Below are 24697 nucleotides of genomic sequence, written 5' to 3' on the forward strand. Positions count from 1 at the left end.
AAAAATTAGATGGTATTAAACAAAATTCAATTTTTTACAAAACAAATTATGAGGTGTTGAACAATATACAAATGTTTAAAAAATAAATTCATATTTTTCATATTTTCATATTTTTATTCAACTACAAAGCACGAGATAATACAAATAAAAAAATCACAATTTACTATGTAGTTTGGACCCGGCTAACCAGAGTAGGTTGTTTTAATTGGTATTAAACAAAATACAAATTTAAAAAAACAAATAAGGAGGTATTAAACAAAATACAAACTTTGAAATTAAAAAAAAGGAGGTGTTAAACCAACAAAATAAAAAAAATTAGGAGGTATTAACAAAATTCAAATTAAAAAAAGGATTAAACAAAATTAAAATTTTAAAAAACAAAATAGGAGGATTTAAACAAAATACAAATTAAATAAAAACAAAATAGGAGGTATTAAACAAAATACAAATAAAAAACAAACAAATTAGGAAGTATTAAACAAACTAATAACACATTTGATCATATACAAGACAAAGAGGTATCCTCATTCATAATATAATCTGAAATGAGAACTTTTTTATTTTGAAAATATTATCTGAATTTTGAGACTCGGGATCAAGCATTATATCTATATCTTGGATATCTAGATAAAGTGATCAAGATTAACAATACTAACAAAAGTACAGAACTCTGACAGTTTTCAAGGATGTCAATGATCGTTTTACCTCTAAATCTGAACCGGCGGCTATCGTTGTTAAACAAGGTCGGATTTGATACCGTGCATACATCAAGAGCATGAACACTCGATCTAGAAATAGACCGGGGGCTTTGATTTAATTGAAAGAAGATGAACCCTCTAGACCCCTCCCNGAAACTATACATGTTGCTCTGTATTTAGAAACTATACATGTTGCTCTGTATTTAGAAACTATACATGTTGCTCTGTATTTAGAAACTATACATGTTGCTCTGTATTTAGAAACTATACATGTTGCTCTGTATTTTGAAACTATACATGTTGCTCTGTATTTAGAAACTTATTTTTATGTTTCAATTGACGAAAATCAATCATTGTCATTTTTAAAATGGTAAAGATTATTATACTTATATTAATGTACAAATTCTTAAAAGACTAAAAAAAAAAATTTGTCCACCATTCTAACATTGCTAAACTGTAGAGGTCCAATAGGTATTAACTTCACCCTGTAAATGTATAGATATTTTTGTATTTGTTATTGTTTACATTTTGTTCGGCTATAAATGATAAATGTATCAAAGTCTGTTACGATTTTGTTTACGGATTTTGGATGAGAGATTAAGATAAAAATGAAAATTTTACAATACAGACAGGATGGATGTAATTGTTGTGGTTCTAGTTTTACCTGGCATAACCACTGTCATTTATTTAACTTTGGAATGTAGTTTATTATGATTTGTATACAGGGGAATAATTAGATTCTTGTCAGTTTTGAGCAAAAAGATTCTACATGTTGAAAAATCCAAATAGTATCCTTAAAATCCTAAAAACACCACACTTTCCTAATTGTAAAAAACTACGGTGCAGTGAAGATGAGTGAACAAAAAATATAAAAAATAGATAAATGCATGCACTGCTTTTGGATAATTTCTTGTAATTAGTTCTCAATAACGACATTAACTTGCATTTTTAAACCGCTTATCATAAATGATTTGGCAAAATGTTCATGATTTTTTTTTACTTAGAATATATTTACTGCATTTTACAGCTTATCAATACTTTGCATAGAAATAGAACAAAAAAATATTTAACGTGACACTTAACCCTTCATTCCCTTGTGTGTGTGTGTAAGTAGGGGGGGGGGGGGGGGAGGGATTAGAAAAATACTTTTCAAAGAAATTACTTGGATAAATTGCGAAAACAAACTTTGCTCGTAAACCTGCCAGGTATGTTTAGAAATTTGCAAAAATACATCGCAAAAAATATAAAATGTTTTCGCAGTTTTGCTAAACTTTCAGGTGTACTATATATTTTTAAAATAAATTATGCAACACTATTTAGTGCTTAATTCTTCGAATAAAAGCAATAAAATGAGACATTACAGCACTGTAAAGAGTTAATGGACATTTTTTTTCATACAGACTTTTTGTGAGTCAATTAAACTTAATTTTTATTTTTTTAAATGTTTGGAATCATGAATTTATTTGAAAGGATTTAAATTTAAATTCGAAAAACTGTAATTTTTGTTTTTGTTAACCCGTTTCTAGCAAAATAGATGAATGTTTGATGTAAAAATCCCTAAAATCTCCCCAAATCCTCGAAATGCATATTCGCATTGACAACTTGCAAATTTAAGAAAAAAATGGCGGGAATGAGTGCATTGCTTTACTATGCAACATTCACGCAACCCTGGAGGCTGTGCATTTTATTCTCATAAAAGTTTTTAAAAATATTCACAAGATGTTTCCAAGATGTTTAGATAAGTGTATATTTTTAATAATAAAGTTGTTAACCCTATCACGATTGGAGGGAGTGTCCCCCCCCCCATCCCCTATGGTTTATTCTAAATTACTCAACGGTTTACATTAGAACGCTAACATGTCTTCACTTTTTCAACGTCATAATTGTGAAAAAATTTTGCCAAAATGTTTTTTATGCATAGGGTAGGGTGCAGGAGGACAATCAAATTTATGTATACGAAAAAATCTTAAAAAATAGATTTAAAAATATGTCACACATGTTAATAGTTGTCAAAAGTATTGAAAAAAAATCTTAAAATCTTCTTTGCGACCTAACCCTATCTTAACAACAAAATTATACGGTGGGCCTCTTTCTCCCCAAATCTTTTTTAAACGAAATAGCCCTATTGGGATAGGGTTAAACACTTTGTTAATTGTGAGAATATTTTTGACTTCCAAAATTGGAAATATTTCAATAATTTCCTTATGAGCTTGTCAAGAACTTTTGTAGACTAGAGATGATCTCTTGAAAATCATTGTTAAAATCTCAGAATTTGGACCATTAAGATGACGGAAAGTTGGCGACGAGGTTAAAAGTATTAAAAGGACTTATGGCTTAATGTGCTGCTTTTTGTTGTTTGTCCATTGTAATTTTCAAAGGATTTTTTATTCTGGTTTGAAATGTCTAACTTTTATAATTTAAAGTATGCGGCCCGGGCCATAACATTTTATTTTCAAAATACAGAAAAAAACTCTGAGGCCGAATGTAAAGAATTTGATATGCGGCTCAAATTTAAGCCGCGGCTCAAATATGGATGGTTCTAATTACATTGTATTAAATTTTTCACGATTTAAGCCGGCGCTCAATTGATCCGGTTTTTGGCAGATTTAGGCGGCGGCTCAAATTCATTGAATTTGGACACAGGATTTCTTTAACTGCAAATGTTTATATTTGTTTTGATCTTTTACAACTGGTATTTTTTTCTCAAAAAGTTCCAATTTCGATAATATTTACAATCCCGGCAATATGATGTCGCAAAACGAACCTGCATACATATATGTTATGCTTTTATAAGGCTTTTACATATTTTAGTTCAAAATTCACCAGAACTGATTTACGAAAAATAAATTATTTAAATTCAAAATTACGTTGTTAAAGTTTTCAAGTATTTAGTACGGCCAGCCTCCGTTAAATCGTAAAAATTAATAATTAAAAAGATTTGAAAGCTTTAAAAGTTTGGAAACAAATGAGTTTCTGTTTTGGCAAATAAGAATTGAATAATTAAGTACCATTAGTATTTCTTTTTTGCGAGGGGGGGGGGGTACTAAAGAGATTTGTAGATTTTATCATAATCTTTTAACAAAATACGTTTTTTACTGTATTATACATACATTATACATATATGCATGCAGTGCATACCAAAAAATTTAAAATTTATTCGAATCAACTCCTTTTCTCCACTTTTAATTCCCTTAACCTGGCTGTTAATATGCAAGATTTGTTTGGGAGAGGAGTTAATAGAGTTTAGAAACATTAAGTTTAATCTTTTAATTTCAATTTTCTTAAAACAAATACAAAGTTGTAGTTTGAATATATTTAGTAGAAGTTAAGCCCCGACTTTAACTGCCTAGCTGCCTAGTTGCGCAAGCAGATTTTTCAATTCTAAGATTCCTAAATTTAAATTTGCAACGTTTTATGCCCAAGTGTGTCTTATCTGTTTTCAAGTCTGCTCCTTTCAGTGTCACAGCCTGCAAACATTCAAATACTGCAACAAAATAAATTAGGACAGTGTGAGTTAAGTTGACATGAATTTGTCCGTTTTTGAACTAACACGCTTTATTATATCTAAATGATTGAAAAAATAAGTTATTTTGAAACTATACATGTTGCTCTGTATTATGAAACTATACATGTTACTCTGTATTATGAAACTATACAACATGCTCTGTATTTAGAAACTATACATGTTGCTCTGTATTTTGAAACTATACATGTTGCTCTGTATTTAGAAACTATACATGTTGCTCTGTATTTAGAAACTATACATGTTGCTCTGTATTTTGAAACTATTCATGTTGCTCTGTATTTAGAAACTTTACATGTTGCTCTGTATTTAGAAACTATACATGTTGCTCTGTATTTTGAAAAATGTGTTAAAATTGTTCACTGCCTTGATTTATCAGTAAGAAAAGTACGTCCATATTTGCAAGAATATTTAAACAAAAGTTGCACTTTATCCAATATGAATTTACAAAATTTTTGCATAAATTTTGTTATCAGCGCATTGCATTTTTTATATTAATCTAGCATTATTGAATAGATAAGAAAATTTTAGCATTTTCATATTATTGTAATGTAAGCGTAAAATCACGTGACCCTTCCTTCCTTCCTTCACAAAGGGTCCACATTGAAACCTTAATCTGATCAGAAATGTGGAAGATATTGTCGTTTTTTCTGCCTCGAAAAGTGTCATTTATTTTAACTCCTCCATTGTTTCTGATAAGCAAGAAATGCTCAATTAAGTTTTCAGAGAAACTGAAAAATAAAAGAAATAAAATATAAAGAAATATTAATACTAATAATATTAATTCGCTTGAAATTATGCTTAGAAAAAGCAAAAGTAAAGTTGTCTTTCGTAAATCTTTTAATTAGTAAAGTTTTTTTTAGATTTTTTTAGCCCTTTACATTTTCAGAGACATATAAGAGACAATAATTCATCATTACAAAATTCATTGAGCCTTTGAAGACGACAATTTAAGTGGGGAAAAGGCATTGCTGTCCTGCATATTTACGAGAAGTTGTCCTTATTTACCATTTTATTTTGGGGAGCACCAAATATTTGAAAAGTCATCTTTATTTACCATTTTATTTTGGGGAGAACCAAATATTTGAAAAGTCATCTTTATTTACCATTTTATTTTGGGGAGAACCAAATATTTGAAAAGTCATCTTTATTTACCATTTTATTTTGAGGAGAACCGAATATTTTAAAAGTTGACTTCATTTACCATTTTATTTTGGGGAGAACCAAATGCTTGAAAGGTCGACTTCACTTACCATTTTATTTTGGGGAGCACTGTATATCTCTATGAAAAATAAATTGTCCCTGACATGCATACTGTTCAGCCGGCATTTTCTGAAATCCCATTTCTTGTTTTTTTTTTTTGACAACAATGTACTGTAAGTACTCAGCCCGTTAGGGTCCCCCAGTACAATGTACTGTAAGTACTCAGCCCGTTAGGGTCCCCCAGAAAGTTTGCTGTACTATATTAAACCAATAACATGGATAATTATTAAACTATTTTGCTCCTTTAATGTCCAGGGTTGTTAAAAAATAAACAAAATAATGATAATGATGATGATAATAATAATAAGCTACAATATTTACAAAAAAATGAAATTTTTTAAAAATATAAAAAATATTCTTACGCAAAATAAACCTTGTTGCTCAACAGCTAGCGGTTTCTAAATTGGGTTTCTATAATGTTTGACTCCCATTTTTGCTAAGCTTGAAATCTTTGTTTCGCTGTGTTAAATTGTAACTGTAACGGCAGTGCCAAAATTAGAATTTGCAAGCTAAGATTTTTAGATATGATTTTGCAAAATGCAAATGGTCGATATGCAATAATCTAGCTGATGTTTAAACAGTTACAATTCCCATATATGAATGCTAGCTGAAGGGTCCCAAGTTGCCCGTGGAATTTTAAAAAAAACTTTTTTTTTAAATTTCGATTTTTGAGAAAAAATTTCGATTCTTGAAAAATACAAATTTTAGAATTTTTTAGCCCATTCGGTCCAACCGTTTGGTCGGCTAAAGGAACCATATATACGAATATCTTGTTTTATTATATAGATTACTCAAGGGCATCTACCAGTTGTACGAGGGAGGGAGGACAGAGCCACCATGAACCCCGCAAAATGGTCTCCAAGCCTCTGTATTATCACATGAGTATTTAAAATGTCCTGGCGCTACCCAAAAACGATTGAATAAATATCAAAGAAGTAATAAAAGTTTGGAAGAAAGTAATTAATATAACATTTATGCATTGTTTTCTAGAGTATCAAAAAAACATTGCATAACTGTTTAAATATTAAATATCTTTTCTTAACATTATTGTAAATTACTTCTATAGGATCTATTCTGAAGGATAGGGATTGCGCCATTCTGAATACTCATCTGTGAATCCAGAGTCTTGGAGACCATTTTTCTGGGCTCATGGCGTCCCTGCACCCCCTCCCTAGTTGTACATATAAAAGGTTGTAAAGCGGCGCCTTGTTGCATTCCCTATAAATATATTATGCAAGCATGGCTAGAGAGAGGTGCAATAAAATGTGCAATTGCATTTTTAGACTCTGCACAAGTGTATAATAGACTATAGACCTATTTTTACAGCTGGTGTTCAGTTAGAAATAAAAATACAGACAAAATAATCAAACCTACTTTTTAGTGTTAAAAAAGATAAAAGTTAGCTTTCAAACAAATATTCTTGAGGTATGATTTAGAAAAGGATGAATTGAGAGTATTTGGTATATAAAACAAAAATCAATCATGTTCTGTAAACATGATTTGTTTGGTTTGGAGAAAAAGTGAACCAATTAAAATTAAAAAGATTGGAACTATTTCTAAGCAATCATTTACTTTTATATATTTTTGAAGTAATTAGTGTAATAACTTTAATTTCTAGGTCAAAGTAGTAGTTTTCTGATACTAAAAACACAATTTTACAAAACTACAAACATTTTCAACTTTAATTTTAGAGATAAAAAAGTATATTTCTGCAAGGGGATGTGTCAAAATAAACTACTGAGTTGTGTCACTGCAGTGTGCACGTAAGACAAATGTCAAATATCTTAAAAGGACTGTAAAGGAAAAATGAAAGGGGGTATATGATGAAACCTGAGAATCTCAGGCATTGAACAATACATATAAGATTTCCGTCTGTATCATGTGACAATGATACTGCACTGACATTGGCTGAGGTTCCAGTGACGACATACGGACTATAGGGACTATTTGTAATAATATTATCAACTATATCTATTGAAAATACAAAATAAAATAAAAATATATTGGGAGCAAGCTTGAGATTCTCAGGCTCCTGTGGGATATTGTGGTTTTCAGATTGATTTCGTATTTGCTGGATATGATCTGTTTATTTATACCAACTACTTCAATAAAAAATTGTATATATGTACTTTTGTAAAATTTTGACACAGTTTCATATAAATTTCTCGAGACAGGAGCATCAGATAGATGTCTTATGTGTCTTTAACCCAATCAAAAACGGGCTCTTTAATTGTCTAAGTGGAAAATGCAAATCAAACCCAATTAAAACCAATAATTTGATATACATCATGATATTTTTCTAGGGGGGGTAAAAAATTTTCTAGGGGGGTAAAAAAAAATTCGCCGCGCTTCGCGCGCCAAATTAAAAATATTTACCCCCCCCCCACAGAATCCTTATGTCCGCCCCTGTACGTATCCTTAATATCGGCTTCTATTTCAACTCAGCACAAATACGACATTAGAATTACTTTAAACAAAACAATCTACATATTTTATAGCTTACACTGTGACTTGTGCTTATTGCTTTGTAGCTTCTACTTCATTTTACAGTTCGAATATGCACAGATTTTATTTGATTAGAAGGATATTTGAGCAGTTTGGATTCAGATACAACTAAATTTAAGAAGAATTTGTTTTGAGTTTTTGTATTTGAATGTTTGCAATAGCACAAGGGCCCAGGCAGTAAACAGGGGGGGTGGGGGGCAGGCAGGGGGGGTAGTAAACAAATAGATATTTATAAAAATCATGAGTTTGCAATTGTGGAAAAAAAATAGAAATAAACATTTAATTTTCTTCTTTTTCTCATAAAGTTTTTTCCTGCCCATGCCCCTCTTTGCAAATTTGCACACAACTTGCATATTCTTTATTCAAACTAGTTGATGTATGCATCTATCTATCTATCTATCTATCTATCTATCTATCTATCTATCTATCTATCTATCTATCTATCTATCTATCTATCTATCTATCTATCTATCTGTCTATCTATCTATCTATATAATATATCTATCTATGTATCTATCTATATAACGTGCCGTAGGCACGTTATATAGATAGATACATAGATAGATATATTATTTATATATAGATACATATACAGATATAAGATCGGGAGTCAAAGTTAGATCTATCTATCTGGTTGGATGTATCTATTTATCTTGATCGGATAAATATTATAACAACATAGGAATAGCATTTCAAAAGTTAGTGGATTTGTGGATTGTGATTGTGTGAGGTCACATACACACTTAGATTAAGCCTGCTTATTATTTGGCTCATCAATTTTTAAGAAAGGGTCGACTTTAAATTGTTGCAGCGCCTTGGGCTTTGATTTTAATATCTAATTCTCCTTTACTTTTCTGTAGTAATTTTCATGTACATTTTTGCACTATAAACCACTTGTTGTTAGTTTTGGTTTTAAAGAAGTAATTGGCATAATTTTCGTCGATTTTTGTTTGAAAGCTTGAGACTTTTAAATCACAGTGAGCACACAATTCGGGCCCCTGATAGGTTCAGCCGTTTTGACTTTTATTGGATACAAACAGACAGACTTTGTGTCCTCCTAGCTGCTTTAAAAATGATTTTATGTTCAAATTTATCTGGTAACAAATTCGAAACTAATTCCAGTTTTATGAAGATTTTTATCTAACGTACAATTTAAAATTATTTCACTTTCTTTAATTGCATGGTTTTTTTCAAATGTCTGGGTGTTAGCTAAAATATCACCCTGGACTAACAAGGACGATTTCTCTTATTACAATTCAATACAGTTTTGGTCTAAAATTCAACAATTTTTAAACTGACAAGATTTCGAAAATTTTATGAAGCTTAAAAGTTTATTCATATAATCATTCTATCAAAAAACATAAATTTCTATACACAAAGCTAGATGGTTTATGTTGGTTAGATGCGCACAAGGATCCCATCGTGGCATGACAGTTTAACTAGATTAGAGGTAGATCCTTTGTCAGGGATTTTCCGTAGTTTTCAGGATGTATTGCCAGAGAACCAGTAAAGGCTTCAACAAGGGCTCCTAGTAAACACTTTATGAATATATGCATCTCATGGATGTGCAAAAGATACGTATTTTAACATTTGACAAATATTTACCTATAAAAGTAAGAAATCTCTTCTACTTCAGGGACATCTGATTGCTGAGCGTTCAATCCATTACCAAAAGCTTGCTTGGAAAGTTTTAGTTTAGTCTGTAAAGCAACTTGAAAGAACTTAAAGTCAGGATGCTTATTCATGTCAAACCCGAGAATATCCGACACAGCGACACTTAATCTCGAGCCTAAAAATGGGACGAAATAAATCATTTAGTTTAGTTTTTTGAAAAAGGATTACTATGAACTCCTGTGTTCCCCTGGTTCCTCTGGTCCACTGGGTCCCCTGGGTCTCCTGGTTCCCCAGGTTCCCCTGGTTCCACTGGTTCATCTGGTTTCCCTGGTTCCTTTGATTCCCCTGATTCCCCTGGTTCCTCTAGTTCCTGGTTCCCCTGGTTCTCCTAGTTCCCCTGGTTCCACGGGTTCCTCTAGTTCCTATGGTTCCACGGGTTCCTCTGGTTCCCCTTGTTCTCTTGGTTCCTCTGGTACCCCTGACTCCCCTGGTTCCCATGGTCTCTATGGTTCCCCTGGTTTCCTTGGTTGCCATGGTTGCCCTGGTTCCCCTAGTTCCCCTGGTTCCCCTGGTTCCCATGGTTCCTCTGGTTTCCCTGGTTCCCTGGTCCCTCTAGTTCTTGGTTCCCCCTGTTCCCCTGGTTCCCTTGATTCCTCTGATTCCCCTGGTTCCTTTGGTCCCCCTGGCTGCCCTGGTTTCCCTGGTTCTCCTGGTTCTCCTTGTTACCTGTGGTTCCTCAGGTTACCCTGGTTCCCCTGATCCTACTGATTGCCCTGGTTTCCCTGGTTCTCCTGGTTCCCCTGGTTCTCCTGGTTCCCCTGGTTCTCCTGGTTCCCCTGGTTCTCCCTGTTCCCCTGGTTCCCCTGGTTCCCCTGGTTCCCATGGTTCCTCTAGTTCCCCTGGTTCTCCCTGTTCCCCTGGTTCCCCTGGTTACCATGGTTCCTCTGGTTCCCCTGGTTTCCCTGGTCCCTCTGATTGCCCTGGTTTCCTTGGTTGCCCTGGTTCCCATTGGTCTTACCAATGGCATGCAATGTTGTAGTATCCATTATTCCTCCATCCTCCTTAGTTCTCTCAAGAATGTAGCTTCCCAGGTACTGCGATAATTTATCCAGTTCAATCTTGTCCAGGTTCTGAGATTTTCCGCGTTCTTTTATATAGTTCAAGAAGCGATGAAATTCTCTTTCTCTATATTTTTAACAGTCTCAGCCCCCTAGTGAAATTATGCATAAAATTGGATTGAAAATAATCTATTTTTTAAACTGAATTAAAGGAGCCAGAGCCCAGTCCAGAAAATGCCCTCCGCCCTTTCCTTCTATTTTTGGCCCAAATTTGTTCAGTGCGTGGAATGTCCCCATCCCCACCCCCAGTTTCGATGCAAAGGCCAATGGAAGGTCCCCAAATCTCCAATTTTCCAGGCGGGATGGCTCCCCAGTCCCCTTCTTACCCAACCTCTATGTTGGTCTCAATTCTCGAGTTTATTCATGTGAAAACATCAGAATATACAAAACAAACGCTTGATATGTTACATAAAATTATTCAAAAATGATACTTGCCTGTAATAGATAGATAGATAGATAGATAGATAGATAGATAGAAGATAGATAGATAGATAGATAGATAGATAGATAGATAGACCTCTTTTTTTAATTTTGATTAAATTTATGAAGAAAATTCAATATGTTTGTGGTCAAATAGTTCTCTTTAATGGGGATTAGAAATTCAAAACTTTTTTTATTCTTCTCAGTGTTGTTTTATAGATTAACAGAAACTATAATTAATTAAAAACTTGAACATTAATTTAAATTGTCGTGTCTTCCTGGTCATTTTGATGCTGAACTTTAACCTAGCAGTATAGTATTACTTTTTATAATAAAATGTCTAGAATAGTTGAATATATCCAAGTTAAAGCAACAACGCAGAAAATGATGAGGAAAAGGAAATCCTGTTTATTTAGTTCCTCTCACATCAAAATACTATACAGTAATTACCAGAAAACTGTAGAATAGGACGACGACATTACAGCAATACTGAAGTGCTTTTAGCATCTATCTTTACTAGTAAGTTTTTAAGCACTTATGAAGTTAATCAAAGGCCGAATTTAAAGAGTTTGAGCCGCGGTTTAAATTTAAGCCAGGGCTCAAATTTTAGTGGTTCCACTTAAACCTGTATTAAATTTTTCACTTCAGTTCTAATATCCATCTATACACAGTTATGATTTCATGATTTCTTTTCATACAATTGCACGTAGAGTATAATCTAATACGTATATAGTATAATATCTTTCTCTTTTAAGTTACGATATCCATCCAAACACAGCACTGATATCCATCTAAACTCGGCTTTGATATTAAATCTTTAATTCATACGTACACAGTGCACACCTATAACCAAATTATATTCTCCTGTAAACTGATCTTTATGAATATGATATCTCAGCTCTTGTATGTACAGCTCTTTATGAATACAGCTGAGAAAATAAATCCTAGACGAGTAGTTAAAATCTATGACAAGTAGTAAAATTATAACAGACACGCACTCTTACTTACGGACAAGACGGCTACATTTTCATGGAAGTTAGGGGGGGGGGGTTACTGAGTCTTTAAGGGGAGGGTGATCCCTCTGATTGCCCTGGTTTCCCTGGCTCTCCTGGATCTCCTTGTTACCTATTGATCCTCAAGAAACCCATCAGACGTCCAGCTTACTCTTCCTCCTTTATTTATTTATAAACCCTTCCCTCACTGACGGCCCATCATGATTTAAAATTTCTACAAATAATTCTAAAGCTTAGAGGCGTATATAAGGGGTTGGAGGGTAGCTATCGGGGCACAGCCCCCTCCCTGGATCAGAAGGGGGATGCATATTTACGGGATGAGTATCCTGTGTCTAGTCAGGGATGATTGAAGGATGATTGAGGAAATTGATATTTTCATTTGTAATCGGGTTCCAAGATCAAGGATACATCCATTATTATTTTATATATTCGACTTTGTACAATGGGACAGAAGAACGAATGGGAGGGGGAGAATAACGAGATAACAATGCAATAAAAACAGGAATGAATTAAGCGTATTTAAAAATGTACCCAGTTGCCACATTTAATGTAAAAAAGTTGAGTCTTTGCCATATTTTAATCTTAGATAATTGGAATTTACAGTTTAAAATATCCACGATCTGCGACATCAGGTTGCAAAGATATATAGATTAGAAAATCAGAGTTTGTGGCAAAAACTCAATTTTTCATAATCTATAATGCTAGTATTGTTCACCTTATAAAAATATAGTTGAAATAATTTTATCCAAGGACTTGAATCTTTGCAACAAACTCGAATTTTCTAATCCCTAGATCTGTTCAACCTGATGACGAAAACCTTAGACATCATTTGATCTAACAGAATTTATAGTTTGAAATATATAAGGTCTACTGCATTGAATGGAAAAGATATAAGGATTAGACATAAGAGTTTGTGGCAAAAACTCAATTCCTTTGTCTGTGTACAATTCCCATTGCAAAATCGGTGTTTTTCATTCTTATTCTATCGTGAAACCCCTTGGTCTAACAGTCGTCTCTTCATCTTTCTCAGTTTCATGTGTCCCACTGTAGTAAATATGTTTAAATTACAAATAAACCTTTCTTTTGCTTTTTTCCCCCCCCCCCCTTTCCGAGCATATTTTTAAATGTAAGAGTGACCCGTTTTGCAAAGATGGCATTGCTCGATTCACAACGATATATACCCTTGAAACCTTTATCTGATCATTAATGCGGAAGATATGGTCGTTTTTCAAGGTTTAAAAGTGTGTATTCTCTATTAATTTACTTGTGATTTCCTACAGTAGAAAGGAATTGAGTTTTTGCCACAAATTCAGATTTTCTGATCCCTATATCTTTGCAATCCAATGTCGTAGTAAAGAAATCAATGATGAAAAAAAAAGTTTTCAAAATTGTAAACATTAATATCTAATTCATGCTGACCAAACGAAGCTATCAATGGTACCGAAGTGAATCTGGCAATGCTATCTCTGCATGAAGGGTTTGTTGAAATTACTTACAGTCCCTTCAAGATTGAGAGGGTATTGACAGACTTTATACTTGACGTTAAATGACGTTTATTACGTAAATGTTTACGACCATGATATGCGAATTAGGGGGGGGGGGGGTGCTAAGAAGATTAAGTTTTAGATCCTGGTATTTTAAGCAGAGTTAGGATGAGTATAAAATATTCGCCAAGGTAAGAATGGATGATGATTTTAGTCAGAATAATTTTACAGCCGGTAAAAATCATCATAAATAACTATAAACGAAAAAATCTCTAAAACCTTTAAAATTCCGTTCGAAAACCTTCCCTCTTTTTCTAAACATCGGTCAAGGTTGAAGCGATATAAATCAATTAATCATTGGTGTGTGTATACTGAATACTGTAGACGTTTATACTTTGTATATGTTAACTATTATTGAATTATTATTCAGTAGTTGAATACAGTAGTATGCATGGATGTATAGAAATATTATTCTTTACTATCATGTACATTTTGCAGAACCAAACAAAAGAAAAAAACTTAAATTAAAATTAAATTAAAAAATTAAAGGATCAACAACATAGCGATATTTTGCACAAAAGTTCAGACCTTCGAAATTTATGAGAGCAATTTGAAGGAGTTAAAATCTGCGATTCAATTCAGAAAATCCGCAATTTCTCTAAAAACATGGAAACTGTATAGAGTACAACACATAACTTGAGAAACAAACTATTAAAGAAGAGATAATGGACATTTCTTATGGAAAAAGTATTGCTGAAACCCTGTTTAACCTCTACAAGAACAATGATACAAACATGGTGAATATGGGGGATATCTTTGCAATGATTGATAACTCAGGGGTCAGAAGATCTGATCCAAGACTCTCAACTTTCCTTGGAAAAATAACAGAAAATTTTGGGCAACCTGCAGGAGAAGATTTGAACTCTTTCATCAGCAACTTGAATGCTGATGAAGAAACATTCTATAAACTTCTTGATGACAATCTAGTTCTTCTGTATCAAATTATCAGAAACGATGTTGTTATTCCTGACTGGGCATCCTTTACTGAGCAGGTCACTGAGATGTTTAATAAATGTAAGACTAATCAAGGAGGAGAGGTCGCTTCTTATATTCCACAGTTGGCTGCTTATGATCCAGACCTTTGGGGGATGTCAATTTGTACAATTGATGGACAGCGCTTCTCATTGGGAGATGTAAACACTAAATTTACAATTCAATCTTGCTCTAAACCATTTACATACGCAATCTGTCTGAGTGAGCTTGGGAATGAAGGTGTACATAAGTATATTGGTCAAGAACCATCAGGTAGAAACTTTAATGATCTGTCCTTGGATCCATCAAACAAACCACATAACCCAATGCTGAATGCTGGAGCAATTATGTCTTCTGCATTGATCTTACAAAATATATTACCCAGGGAAGGAGTGGCAGCGAAATATGAATTTCTTTTGAAATACATGACAAGAATGGCTGGCAATGAAGTCATTGGGTTCAATAATTCTGTATTTCTATCTGAACGTGAGAATGCATACAGAAACTTTGCTATGGCTTACTACATGCAGGAGAATAAATGTTTTCCAGAAGGAACAGATATCCATGATTGTTTAGACTTATACTTCCAGTCTTGCAGTTTAGAGGTTACTTCAGAATCCTTATCTGTATTAGGAGCAACTTTAGCTAATGGTGGAATTTGTCCTATTACCGGGGAAAATGTACTTAACCCCTGTGCTGTAAGAGATACTCTTAGTCTTATGTACAGCTGTGGTATGTACAATTACAGTGGACAGTTTGCGTTTAAAGTTGGGCTTCCTGCAAAGTCTGGTGTAAGTGGATGCGTGTTACTTGTAATCCCAAATGTGATGGCTATTTCTCTGTGGTCTCCACCAATCGACAGTATTGGGAACTCAGTTCGAGCATTGCAATTCTGTGAAGAATTAGTTAATGTATACAGTTTCCATAGATTTGAAAACCTCAACAACCTTGTCACACAGAAGATAGACCCAAGAAGACAATCCTATGAAGAAAAAACTCATGGTTCTCTGACCCTTTTCTTTGCTGCTATTACTGGAGATGTTTCTTCTCTTAATAGGTATGTCAAAACAGTTTTTTTGAAATTGATTATTCATCATTAAAGCTTAAGCACTAGGTCTAAATTTTTAATAAGTTTCTTTTTATTTTATTTAGGCACCATTTGCAAGGAGTTGATATGACCATCTGTGACTATGATGGAAGAACTGCATTGCATCTAGCTGCAGCAGAAGGCAGGATGCATGCTGTCAAGTTCCTGCTGGAGACATGCAGAGTTCCCCCCAGTCCCCAGGACAGGTGGGGGCATACACCTCAGGAGGAGGCCTTCAGGTTCAAACATGATGAAGTCGGAAGATTCTTTGATAATCATTTAAAATAAATGTAATAAATAAACACCTGAAGGTCAATAAATTATTTTTTTTTTACTGTTAAAGTAAACTAAATTATTGTTTACAAAATAGGAGTGAAATTAAAGATATAAAGGGATTAGAAAATCTGAGTTTGTAATAAAGATTCAATTCCTTGGCTTTTCTGATCCTTGTGCGTAGAATAAAACCCAGCTTAAGATCTTAGCAACGAGGTCATTAAGTCTTTCCAGTAATATTGCATACAACCTTCCCCTTCTGCCTAGCTTGTAGTGATATTCTTATATTTCACTCTTTATATTTATATATATTTATGTCTTGATATATATATTTATGTCTTGATGTATTTATATTCATGTCTTGATGTATTTATATTTCTGTCTTGATATATATATTTATGTCTTGATATATATATTTATGTCTTGATATATATATTTATGTCTTGATATATATATTTATGTCTTGACTTGATGTATTTATATTTATGTCTTGATATATTTATATTTCTGTCTTGATATATTTATATTGCTGTCTTGATATATATATTTATGTCTTGATATATTTATATTTCTGTCTTAATATATATATTTCTATATTTATGTCTTGATATATTTATATTTCTGTCTTAATATATATATTTCTGTCTTGATATATATATATATATTTCTGTCTTGATATATTTATATTTCGGTCTTGATATATTTATATTTCTATCTTAATATATATATTTCTGTCTTGATATATTTATATTTCTGTCTTGCTATATTTATATTTCACTCTAGATATATATATTTCTGTCTTGATATATTTATATTTCTGTCTTGATATATTTATATTTATCTCTTGATATATTTATATTTCTGTCTTGATATATTTATATTTCAGTCTAGATATATTTTCATTTCTGTCTTGATATATTTATATTTATATCTTTATATATTTATATTTGAGTCTTGATATATCTATATCTGAGTGTTAATGTATATAAATATGTACCTGGTTAACCCCTTATATTACTATGATAAATGGTTGAGGGTGCCCCCCTGCCCTTGCTTCCTTACTAAATTGATTAGTTTGTCCATTCATGGATATATCAACAAAAGATAGGATATTAGGATCCTTACTGTTCTTCCATTCATGGATATATCAACAAAAGATAGGGTATTAGGATCCTTACTGTTCTTCAATTCATGGATATATCAACAATAGATAGGATATTAGGATCCTTACTGTTCTTCAATTCATGGATATATCAACAATAGATAGGATATTAGGATCCGTATTGTTCTTCAATTCATGAATATATCAACAATAGATAGGATATTAGGATCCGTACTGTTCTTCAATTCATGGATATATTAACAATTGATAGGATATTAGGATCCGTACTGTTCTTCAATTTATGGATATATCAACAATAGATAGGATATTAGGATCCGTACTGTTTATCAATTCATGGATATATTAACAATAGAAAGGATATTAGTATCCGTACTGTTCTTCAATTCATGGATATATTAACAATAGAAAGGATATTAGGATCCGTAATGTTCTTTAATTCATGGATATATCAACAATAGATAGGATATTAGGATATATTCTTTTTTAAAAGACACATCGCACCCTAAACTAAAAAATGTCAAATGCTAAAATAAAAGACTCCGAAGTACATGATGTTTCGGGTTTTAATTTTGCATCCAAGAAGTAAAGAAACATTGTTGTTTTGGTTTCAGATCAAATTTTTATTTTAGAGAAGGTTATTTTGTCAAAAAGTTTTTTTGTGATTGCAGTAATTGTTTTTTTCATGGATTTTGTTCTTTATTTATTTAAATCAGTTGCAAAATACATTAAATTATTTACATAAAGAAAAAAAAACAAAGGTTTTTGCTTTCTAGATAGATTTATGTAAACCAAGATTTTTCACATCAATAAATAATTCTCAACTTAAGTACTTAATTTACAATTACAAGTATTAAATTAGAATCCGATATTTTAAACAAAGAATTCTGTTTTCAAAGATTGCAAATATATAAGGATTAGAAAATTACAGTCTGAGACAAGTGATCAGTTTGTTCCATATCTTACATTGAATATAACCCGTGTAAATGGATATCGATCAACTGATGTTAATAAAAGTTTTTGTCATGATAACCGTATTAATGTTTACAGGTAAGAATCATTGTAAAAATTATAAAACGAAAAAAAAATTACATCGTACAGAAGGATAGGCCATTGTCATTGTGGGCAAAATTCAAAAGTTCATAATTTTCCATCCATATTTTGTTTTCTCCATGAGTCCTTTTCCTTCCTATATATCACAGCTACCACAGGCCACATGGGCCAAATGTGTAACAGGTCCTTTACACGGTGGAGGGGGAAGGGTTGGAGGAGGTAGGGGGGGGGGGTAATAGATGAAGTTAGCTTGTTTTAATGATAAATCAAAGTATTTGGATCAATTAAATAAATGATGGTTTAATGGTTTAATTAATTGAAAATTTGATTAATAAAACATGATCATGAAAATAATGGTTACGAGAAGTATAGGGATTAGTTCCTCAATATTTCCATTAAATTCAAAACTGTTTTCACGAAACCAGGGAATGTGAGGAGCTAAATTGTATTTCTCAATCAATAACATTTTTAATTTGAATATAAAATTTGTAATGAATTAATGAATTTTTTATCAACATTTTGCCACAAAAATGAGACCCAAAAAACTGTGAAATAGTAAGACGAGTGTCAGACTCAGGTTATGATTTTAAGTATTCTATTAAACATGGAACACGGCAATCATAGAGTTTATCTTAAAGCTACTTCTAAAACTATTTGTTTCATAACAACGTTGAATACACTCAAGATTGATTAAACGTAAATGTTTAGAAAATACAATCTAAAACATGAGAGAGCTCGTAAATTTTTCGGGAGCCGCCAAAAAGTAAAAAAACTGAATGTTAAAAAACTATACATTGTGCATTCTTCAAATTTTAAAAAGTGTAACACTAAAAGCAAGTGAAAATTTCTAACATTTAATATGTTTTTTCTTGTTCATTTTACTTTAGGCATCGATTGATAAATACACACAATAAAAATTCTACTTAATAGAAAATCTTTTTAGCAGACTCTGTAAAAAATAAACCCTGTTTGTTGACACCACCCCACCCCACATGGTAAAATAAAATAAAAAATATATTTACAAGGATAATATTTATTTCATTAACTTTTTATTTATTAAAAAATATATGTTTTATTGAAAATTTGTCCAAATCAATTGTTAGAGAAGGAAACTCTCGGATCGTGGATATCGAGTCCAATGCTTAATCTCCGATTAAGAACAAAAACTCAAAAACCGGGTTTTAAAAATTAGAGAGTTCGCTTTTGTATATTAATCCTAAATGGCGCGCAAAATTTCAAATTTCCCGGCTTTTGATACGCCACTCTTATTGGTTGAATTTTGTACACTTTTCAGGATACAAGTGCAAGATCAGGCTAGTCTCGAAAACAGAGAGGATCAAGCATTGATCTCGATATCCACCATTATAAAGTTTCCAGCTCAGATTAGATAATTATCAAAGAATCTTCCGACTTCATCATGTCCGAACCTGAAGGCCTCCTCCTGAGGTGTATGCCCCCACCTGTCCTGGGGACTGGGGGGAACTCTGCATGTCTCCAGCAGGAACTTAACAGCATGCATCCTGCCTTCAGCTGCAGCTAGATGCAATGCAGTTCTTCCATCATAGTCACAGATGGTCATATCAACTCCTTGAAGGTAGTGCCTGAAAAAAAGGTTATACATAAAGCCAATGCAAGACTGATTGATGTAAAAAAAAAATAATAAAAATACACCCCTAAGATATGAAGCACGAGGTTACTTAAAAGGCCTCACTGTTACAGTAATAAGCTATCCATGAAATAAACTATAAATTTCATTGCAAGCAAAATAGGGCATAATTCTGTTCTAAACTTACTTAAATTTTAAAGTTTTTATTTTTCAAAATTAATAAGAATTGATCGTTGTAGGCAAGTATTTGGGAAAAGTGTAACAAATCGAGAAAATTGTGCATGAAATTCCTTGCTGTGAAGGAACCCCAAGGTATACCTGTGTAGGGAAGAAACGTCTCCAGCAACTGCAGAGAATAGAAGAGTAAGTGTGTTGAGAGTTTTTAGCTCATGAGTTTGTCTTCTTGGGTCCATTTTCTGAGAGACTAGGTTGTTAAGGTTTTCAAATCTATGAAAACTGTAAACTTCAACCAGCTCTTCACAGAATTGCAATGCTCGTTCTGAATTTCCAATACTGTCGATTGGTGGAGACCACAGAGCCACTGCCATCAAGTTTGGGATTACAAGTAACACGCATCCACTTACACCAGACTTTGCAGGAAGTCCAACTTTAAACGCAAACTGTCCGCTGTAATTGTACATACCACAGCTGTACATAAGACTAAGAGTATCTCTAACAGAAGAGGCATTTAGAACATTTTCCCCTGTAATAGGACAAATTCCACCATTAGCTAAAGTAGCTCCTAATACAGATAAGGATTCTGAAGTAACCTCTAAACTGCAGGACTGGAAGTATAAGTCTAAACAATCATGGATATCTGTTCCTTCTGGAAAACATTTATTCTCCTGCATGTAGTAAGCCATAGCAAAGTTTCTGTATGCATTCTCACGTTCAGATAGAAATACAGAATTGTTGAACCCAATGAATTCTCCACCTGCTATTCTTTTCAAATAATTCAACAGAAAATCATATTTCTCTGCTAAACCAAGACAAGGAAATATCTTTTTGAGAATTAATGCACATGACATCATGGCTCCAGCATTCAGCATTGGATTATGTGGTTTGTTTGATGTATCCAAGGACAGATCATTAAAGTTTCTACCTGATGGTTCCTGACCAATATACTTATGCACACCTTCATTCCCAAGCTCACTCAGACAGATTGCATATGTAAATGGTTTGACGCAGGACTGAAGAGTAAATTTCTCATTAACATCTCCCAATGAGAAGCGCTGACCGTCAATTGTACAGATTGACATTCCCCAGAGGTCTGGGTTGTAACGTGACAGCTGTGGTATATAAGAAGCGACCTCTCCTTCTTGATTGTCTTTGCATCTATTAAACATCTCAGTAATCTGATTAGTGAAGGATTTCCAGTCAGGAATAATGATATCATTCCTGACAATCTGATTTAATAAAACAAGGTTATCTTCGGTTAGTTGACAAAATGTGGTTTCATCAACATGCAAGTTGCTAAGTGTAGTGTTTTTTTCTCCTAGATGTTCATGAAGAATAGAAAGTTTAGACAAGAAAGTTGCGAGTCTAGGATCAGATCTTCTGATCCCTGATTTTTCAATAACTGTAAATATCTCACTCATATTCATCATGTGAGTTTCTTGGTTCTTGTAGAGGTTAAACACTGTCTCAGCAATACCTTTCCCGTCAGAATTTCTTAAATTATCCACTACAGCAGCTCCAGTATGTAATTCTACTTTAGGTTCAGTATTTACTGCAGAATGAAACCAGTTCTTGTTGTTTCTAGATACAGAGGATGGTTGAATATATTTTAGAAGCATTGATCCTGCCTCTTGTGCTCTTCTTCTTGACTTCATATTTGTTTTTACACTTTTACGTGATAGAATAAATCTGTTTTCTTCTGCTTTCGTACTTTGAATGAAACAGCTTTGTATAGGTATGTTTATATATACTGGGTCACTTAAAGTCTAAGATCAACTGCTATGCATAAAACCAGAATAGTAAAAGATTGCATCTTTAAAAACAGTAATAAATTTATTTTAAACTTTTGGCTTTTATATTAAAAGTACAATTAACAAAATATATAACAAATGACACTTTAAAAATCAGAAAAAATAAAAACTGTTTTGAAATTTTCTCTATTTCGATTATAAACATTTCTGTAAATTTTACTTTTGTGAAGAATATTCTGTCTCGATTCCCTGTGTCCGACTGGGGATATTCAAATTGACCGTTTCATAAAAAACATTCTGCCTGAACAGAGGGAGGGGGGGGGATGGAAATTCAGTGAAAGTTTTTCACTGACGTCATAGCCCCAAAAATGCTGACTTTCATTATATTTTTAATTCAAATATTTTTTAATCTCAGAGTAAAGATATTGCTTTTTTAAATTTGAAAGCTAAAAAATAAATATTTTTCAAAAATAAAAGAAAGTAAAATCACTGTAACATAAAAAGAAAGGTTAAGAAGGAAAATACACATGGACACGTGGAGTTCCCCCGCAAAGTTTTTTTTATTAAACAGTTTAATGTTTTTTTTGCAGTACTTTAAAGTACTTCATGCAACTCATGCTGTTTATCTATCTATCCCGTATTAAAGTACAAAATACAAGATTGGAATATATTTTAATAACATCTTTTATTGATCTGGTTTAATGACTTGTTTAAATATTGATATTATTGCAGCAACAAGTATTTTTGTTAGTTTTAAATGTGGGAAGTAGAGGGTTATTGTTAATCCTGAATACTTAATCGCGATATTCAATACGGGCATTTTGAAATTCAAGGATAAATGCTTTATCCCTTAATTAAAGATATCCTTAAATCCTGCAAAAATTTATTTTATCTGCATAAGATGGAGTTCAATGCTTAATCCCCAGATTCACAACAAATTCTGGCCACAAAATCAGAACAAAATTCTAAGTATCCATGACAATTTTGAAGGTTCGAAAGCACAAAAAATTTTGATAATGTTTGTGTTTAGATTTTCAGATAAAAAGAAATTCAAAAGTTTTGGAGTATTTAATTTAAAGTGAATTGGAAAGATTCTGTTTTTTTTTCAGCCAGAATATTTTTATAACTATTTTCGTCTTCCCAGAAAGGAAGGGGATGGAAAGCCACAATTAACTCCAAATTCAATATACAAAACACCAGAGATGAGATTTTAAAAGCTTAAACTCGAGTAAAACCCGGGCTTTGCGTCTGCTAAGACCCAAGTAAAGCTCAAGTAAAGACCCGGGTTTTGGATGGCCTTGAGTTTAGTAAAAACCATCCACCCTGGGTTTTTCTCTTTTCTAGGCTCGGGTCTTCTGCAGCTGATGATAGTAAATTTCGAAAGAACTTTTATATTTATACATTTAAAATCTCGGGAATTATTTTTAGTGTGATATTTGATCAAAGGTATGAAATAAACATACTTTATAAATAATGTATCTAAGCTAGGTTTTCCAACGCAAGATGCTTTTACTTGCGCGCAATTGCGTGCCCTTGCACGCAAGTAAATTTAATTGCGCGCAATTCCGTCATACTTGCGTGCAATAAACGCAACAAAAATTGTGCGCCATAGCGCGCAATACCGTCCAACTTTCTTGCATTTGTGTTTCAATTTCTTTTTTATAATATTCAATTTAAACCTTATGGCACTCAATAAATGCAACAAAAACTCAATTTAAACTTTGGTAGTGGCATACAATAAACTGATCTTCATTAACATTTATGTCACAAATGCTTTGCTTTATAATTTTCATTTGCAGCTTGATAACCTACCAGAAAATTCTGATATAGAAAGAGGACATTTTAGACTCACGCAAACCCATTTAATTAAACAAGTCATTTAATAAGTTACTAATTAACGTTTTTTTTGCTTTGTAACGACATCAAATACACTGTGATGTTGTTTTTCTGTACCATAGTTTTCTGGTTCTCACTGTAGCAAAATATCTAATTTTGACTAAACATAAACCTTACAATTTCAACCAAAATGTTTCCATTGTTATGTTCATCAAATGTGAACAAATGAAAAATGTATGATATTAAATTGTTAATTAGTAGCTTAACCACAAGAAACTTTTAAATTTGAAAACTGTTAAATCAATTGTTAAACTCAGGCCTTGATTATTTTAAAATCTACAGAGATATTTCCATCTTCTGATTCTGCAAAAATTTGTAAGTCACAGTTAAAATTATTGAATTTTAGATGGAAAAGCAATTCCGTTGCACGCAATTCCCCCAATATTTAATGGCTTCCTTGTTCGCAATTATAGCGCAATTGCGCGCACTGAAATGGCGCAAGCGGAAGCAACCATTGCGTGCAATTCCGCGCAATTGGGCGCAACGGAATTCCGATTGGAAACCCTACTAACCCTAACCCTAAGTAAAGTTCGAATTTTCGAAATTTACATCTCCTTGTCACAGCTGATCTGCTAGTAATCTGTCTGCTACAGAGAGAAAGCTTTCTAAGCAGTCTCTAATTGGTCGAATCAGAGCCAATCCTGACGTGGGTTCTATCTGAGACCAATTCTGGGTTTCACTCGGGTTTAAGCTTTTAAAATCTCATCTCAGATTTGCAGAATAACATAAGAACCCCGCAAATTCTCTCTCTGTTCAAGGCCTTTTAACATCACATTCGCTAATGTTCTCTACCTATATATGTACTTTGCTTGTCTGTCTGGGTGTCTGTTAGGATGTTTGCATACAATAAACGTCAAAACGACTGAACCGATCGGGCCCAAATTTTGTATAGAACCTCAAATCACCCCAGGCAAGGTTTATGGAAAACCAGAATTTCAAAAATTAGCCTCCAACATTCGATTTTTTTAAAATTTTGAAAATCCATGAAGATTTATTAAGAAATGCACGATTTTTTATTGAAACTTTGAAAGCCTAGTATATTTATACTTTGCATGTCTGTCTGT

General features: G+C 32.8%; 3 protein-coding genes across 4 annotated transcripts; 1 reads left to right on the forward strand and 2 right to left on the reverse strand.

The window, feature by feature from the left end:
• Window positions 1-9297: 9297 nt before the first annotated feature.
• On the reverse strand, window positions 9298-11155 carry LOC111711607 (uncharacterized). Of its 2 annotated transcripts, none has more exons than XM_023486005.1 (3): window positions 10622-11155; window positions 9595-9778; window positions 9298-9517 (listed from the first exon to the last, which is right to left on the reverse strand). In XM_023486005.1, the coding sequence occupies exons 1-3, from the start codon at window positions 10647-10649 to the stop codon at window positions 9505-9507; spliced, it is 225 nt and encodes a 74-aa protein (XP_023341773.1). In that variant the 5' UTR covers window positions 10650-11155; the 3' UTR covers window positions 9298-9504. The 2 variants fall into 2 exon arrangements, with proteins under 2 accessions (XP_023341773.1, XP_023341772.1); XM_023486004.1 differs by having other exon boundaries at window positions 10538-11155.
• A 3115-nt stretch (window positions 11156-14270) lies between these two features.
• On the forward strand, window positions 14271-16091 carry LOC111711613 (glutaminase kidney isoform, mitochondrial). The gene is made up of 2 exons (XM_023486009.1): window positions 14271-15727; window positions 15823-16091. Exons 1-2 carry the CDS (start codon window positions 14364-14366, stop codon window positions 16043-16045), a joined length of 1587 nt encoding a protein of 528 aa, XP_023341777.1. The 5' UTR covers window positions 14271-14363; the 3' UTR covers window positions 16046-16091.
• Window positions 16092-19229: 3138 nt separating this feature from the next.
• On the reverse strand, window positions 19230-21745 carry LOC111711614 (glutaminase kidney isoform, mitochondrial). The gene is made up of 2 exons (XM_023486010.1): window positions 20128-21745; window positions 19230-19804 (listed from the first exon to the last, which is right to left on the reverse strand). Exons 1-2 carry the CDS (start codon window positions 21639-21641, stop codon window positions 19582-19584), a joined length of 1737 nt encoding a protein of 578 aa, XP_023341778.1. The 5' UTR covers window positions 21642-21745; the 3' UTR covers window positions 19230-19581.
• Between the last annotated feature and the right edge of the window lie 2952 nt (window positions 21746-24697).

This window comes from Eurytemora carolleeae, unplaced genomic scaffold (assembly GCF_000591075.1).
Source record: "Eurytemora carolleeae unplaced genomic scaffold, Eaff_2.0 scaffold1182, whole genome shotgun sequence".
In the NCBI taxonomy this organism is placed as follows: Eukaryota; Metazoa; Arthropoda; class Copepoda; order Calanoida; family Temoridae; genus Eurytemora; species Eurytemora carolleeae.

Excerpts from the sequence above, each read along its gene's own strand:
- LOC111711607 (XM_023486004.1), bottom strand. The coding sequence starts at position 10,649 with ATGGATACTACAACATTGCATGCCATTGGTAAGACCAATGGGAACCAG. Across the intron at positions 9,779-10,537 it reads GGGGAACCAGAGGAACCATG|GCTCGAGATTAAGTGTCGCT; the intron begins GTAACCAGGGGA and ends TCCCATTTTTAG.
- LOC111711613 (XM_023486009.1), top strand. The coding sequence starts at position 14,364 with ATGGACATTTCTTATGGAAAAAGTATTGCTGAAACCCTGTTTAACCTC. Across the intron at positions 15,728-15,822 it reads GATGTTTCTTCTCTTAATAG|GCACCATTTGCAAGGAGTTG; the intron begins GTATGTCAAAAC and ends TATTTTATTTAG.
- LOC111711614 (XM_023486010.1), bottom strand. The coding sequence starts at position 21,641 with ATGAAGTCAAGAAGAAGAGCACAAGAGGCAGGATCAATGCTTCTAAAA. Across the intron at positions 19,805-20,127 it reads GACGTTTCTTCCCTACACAG|GCACTACCTTCAAGGAGTTG; the intron begins GTATACCTTGGG and ends CCTTTTTTTCAG.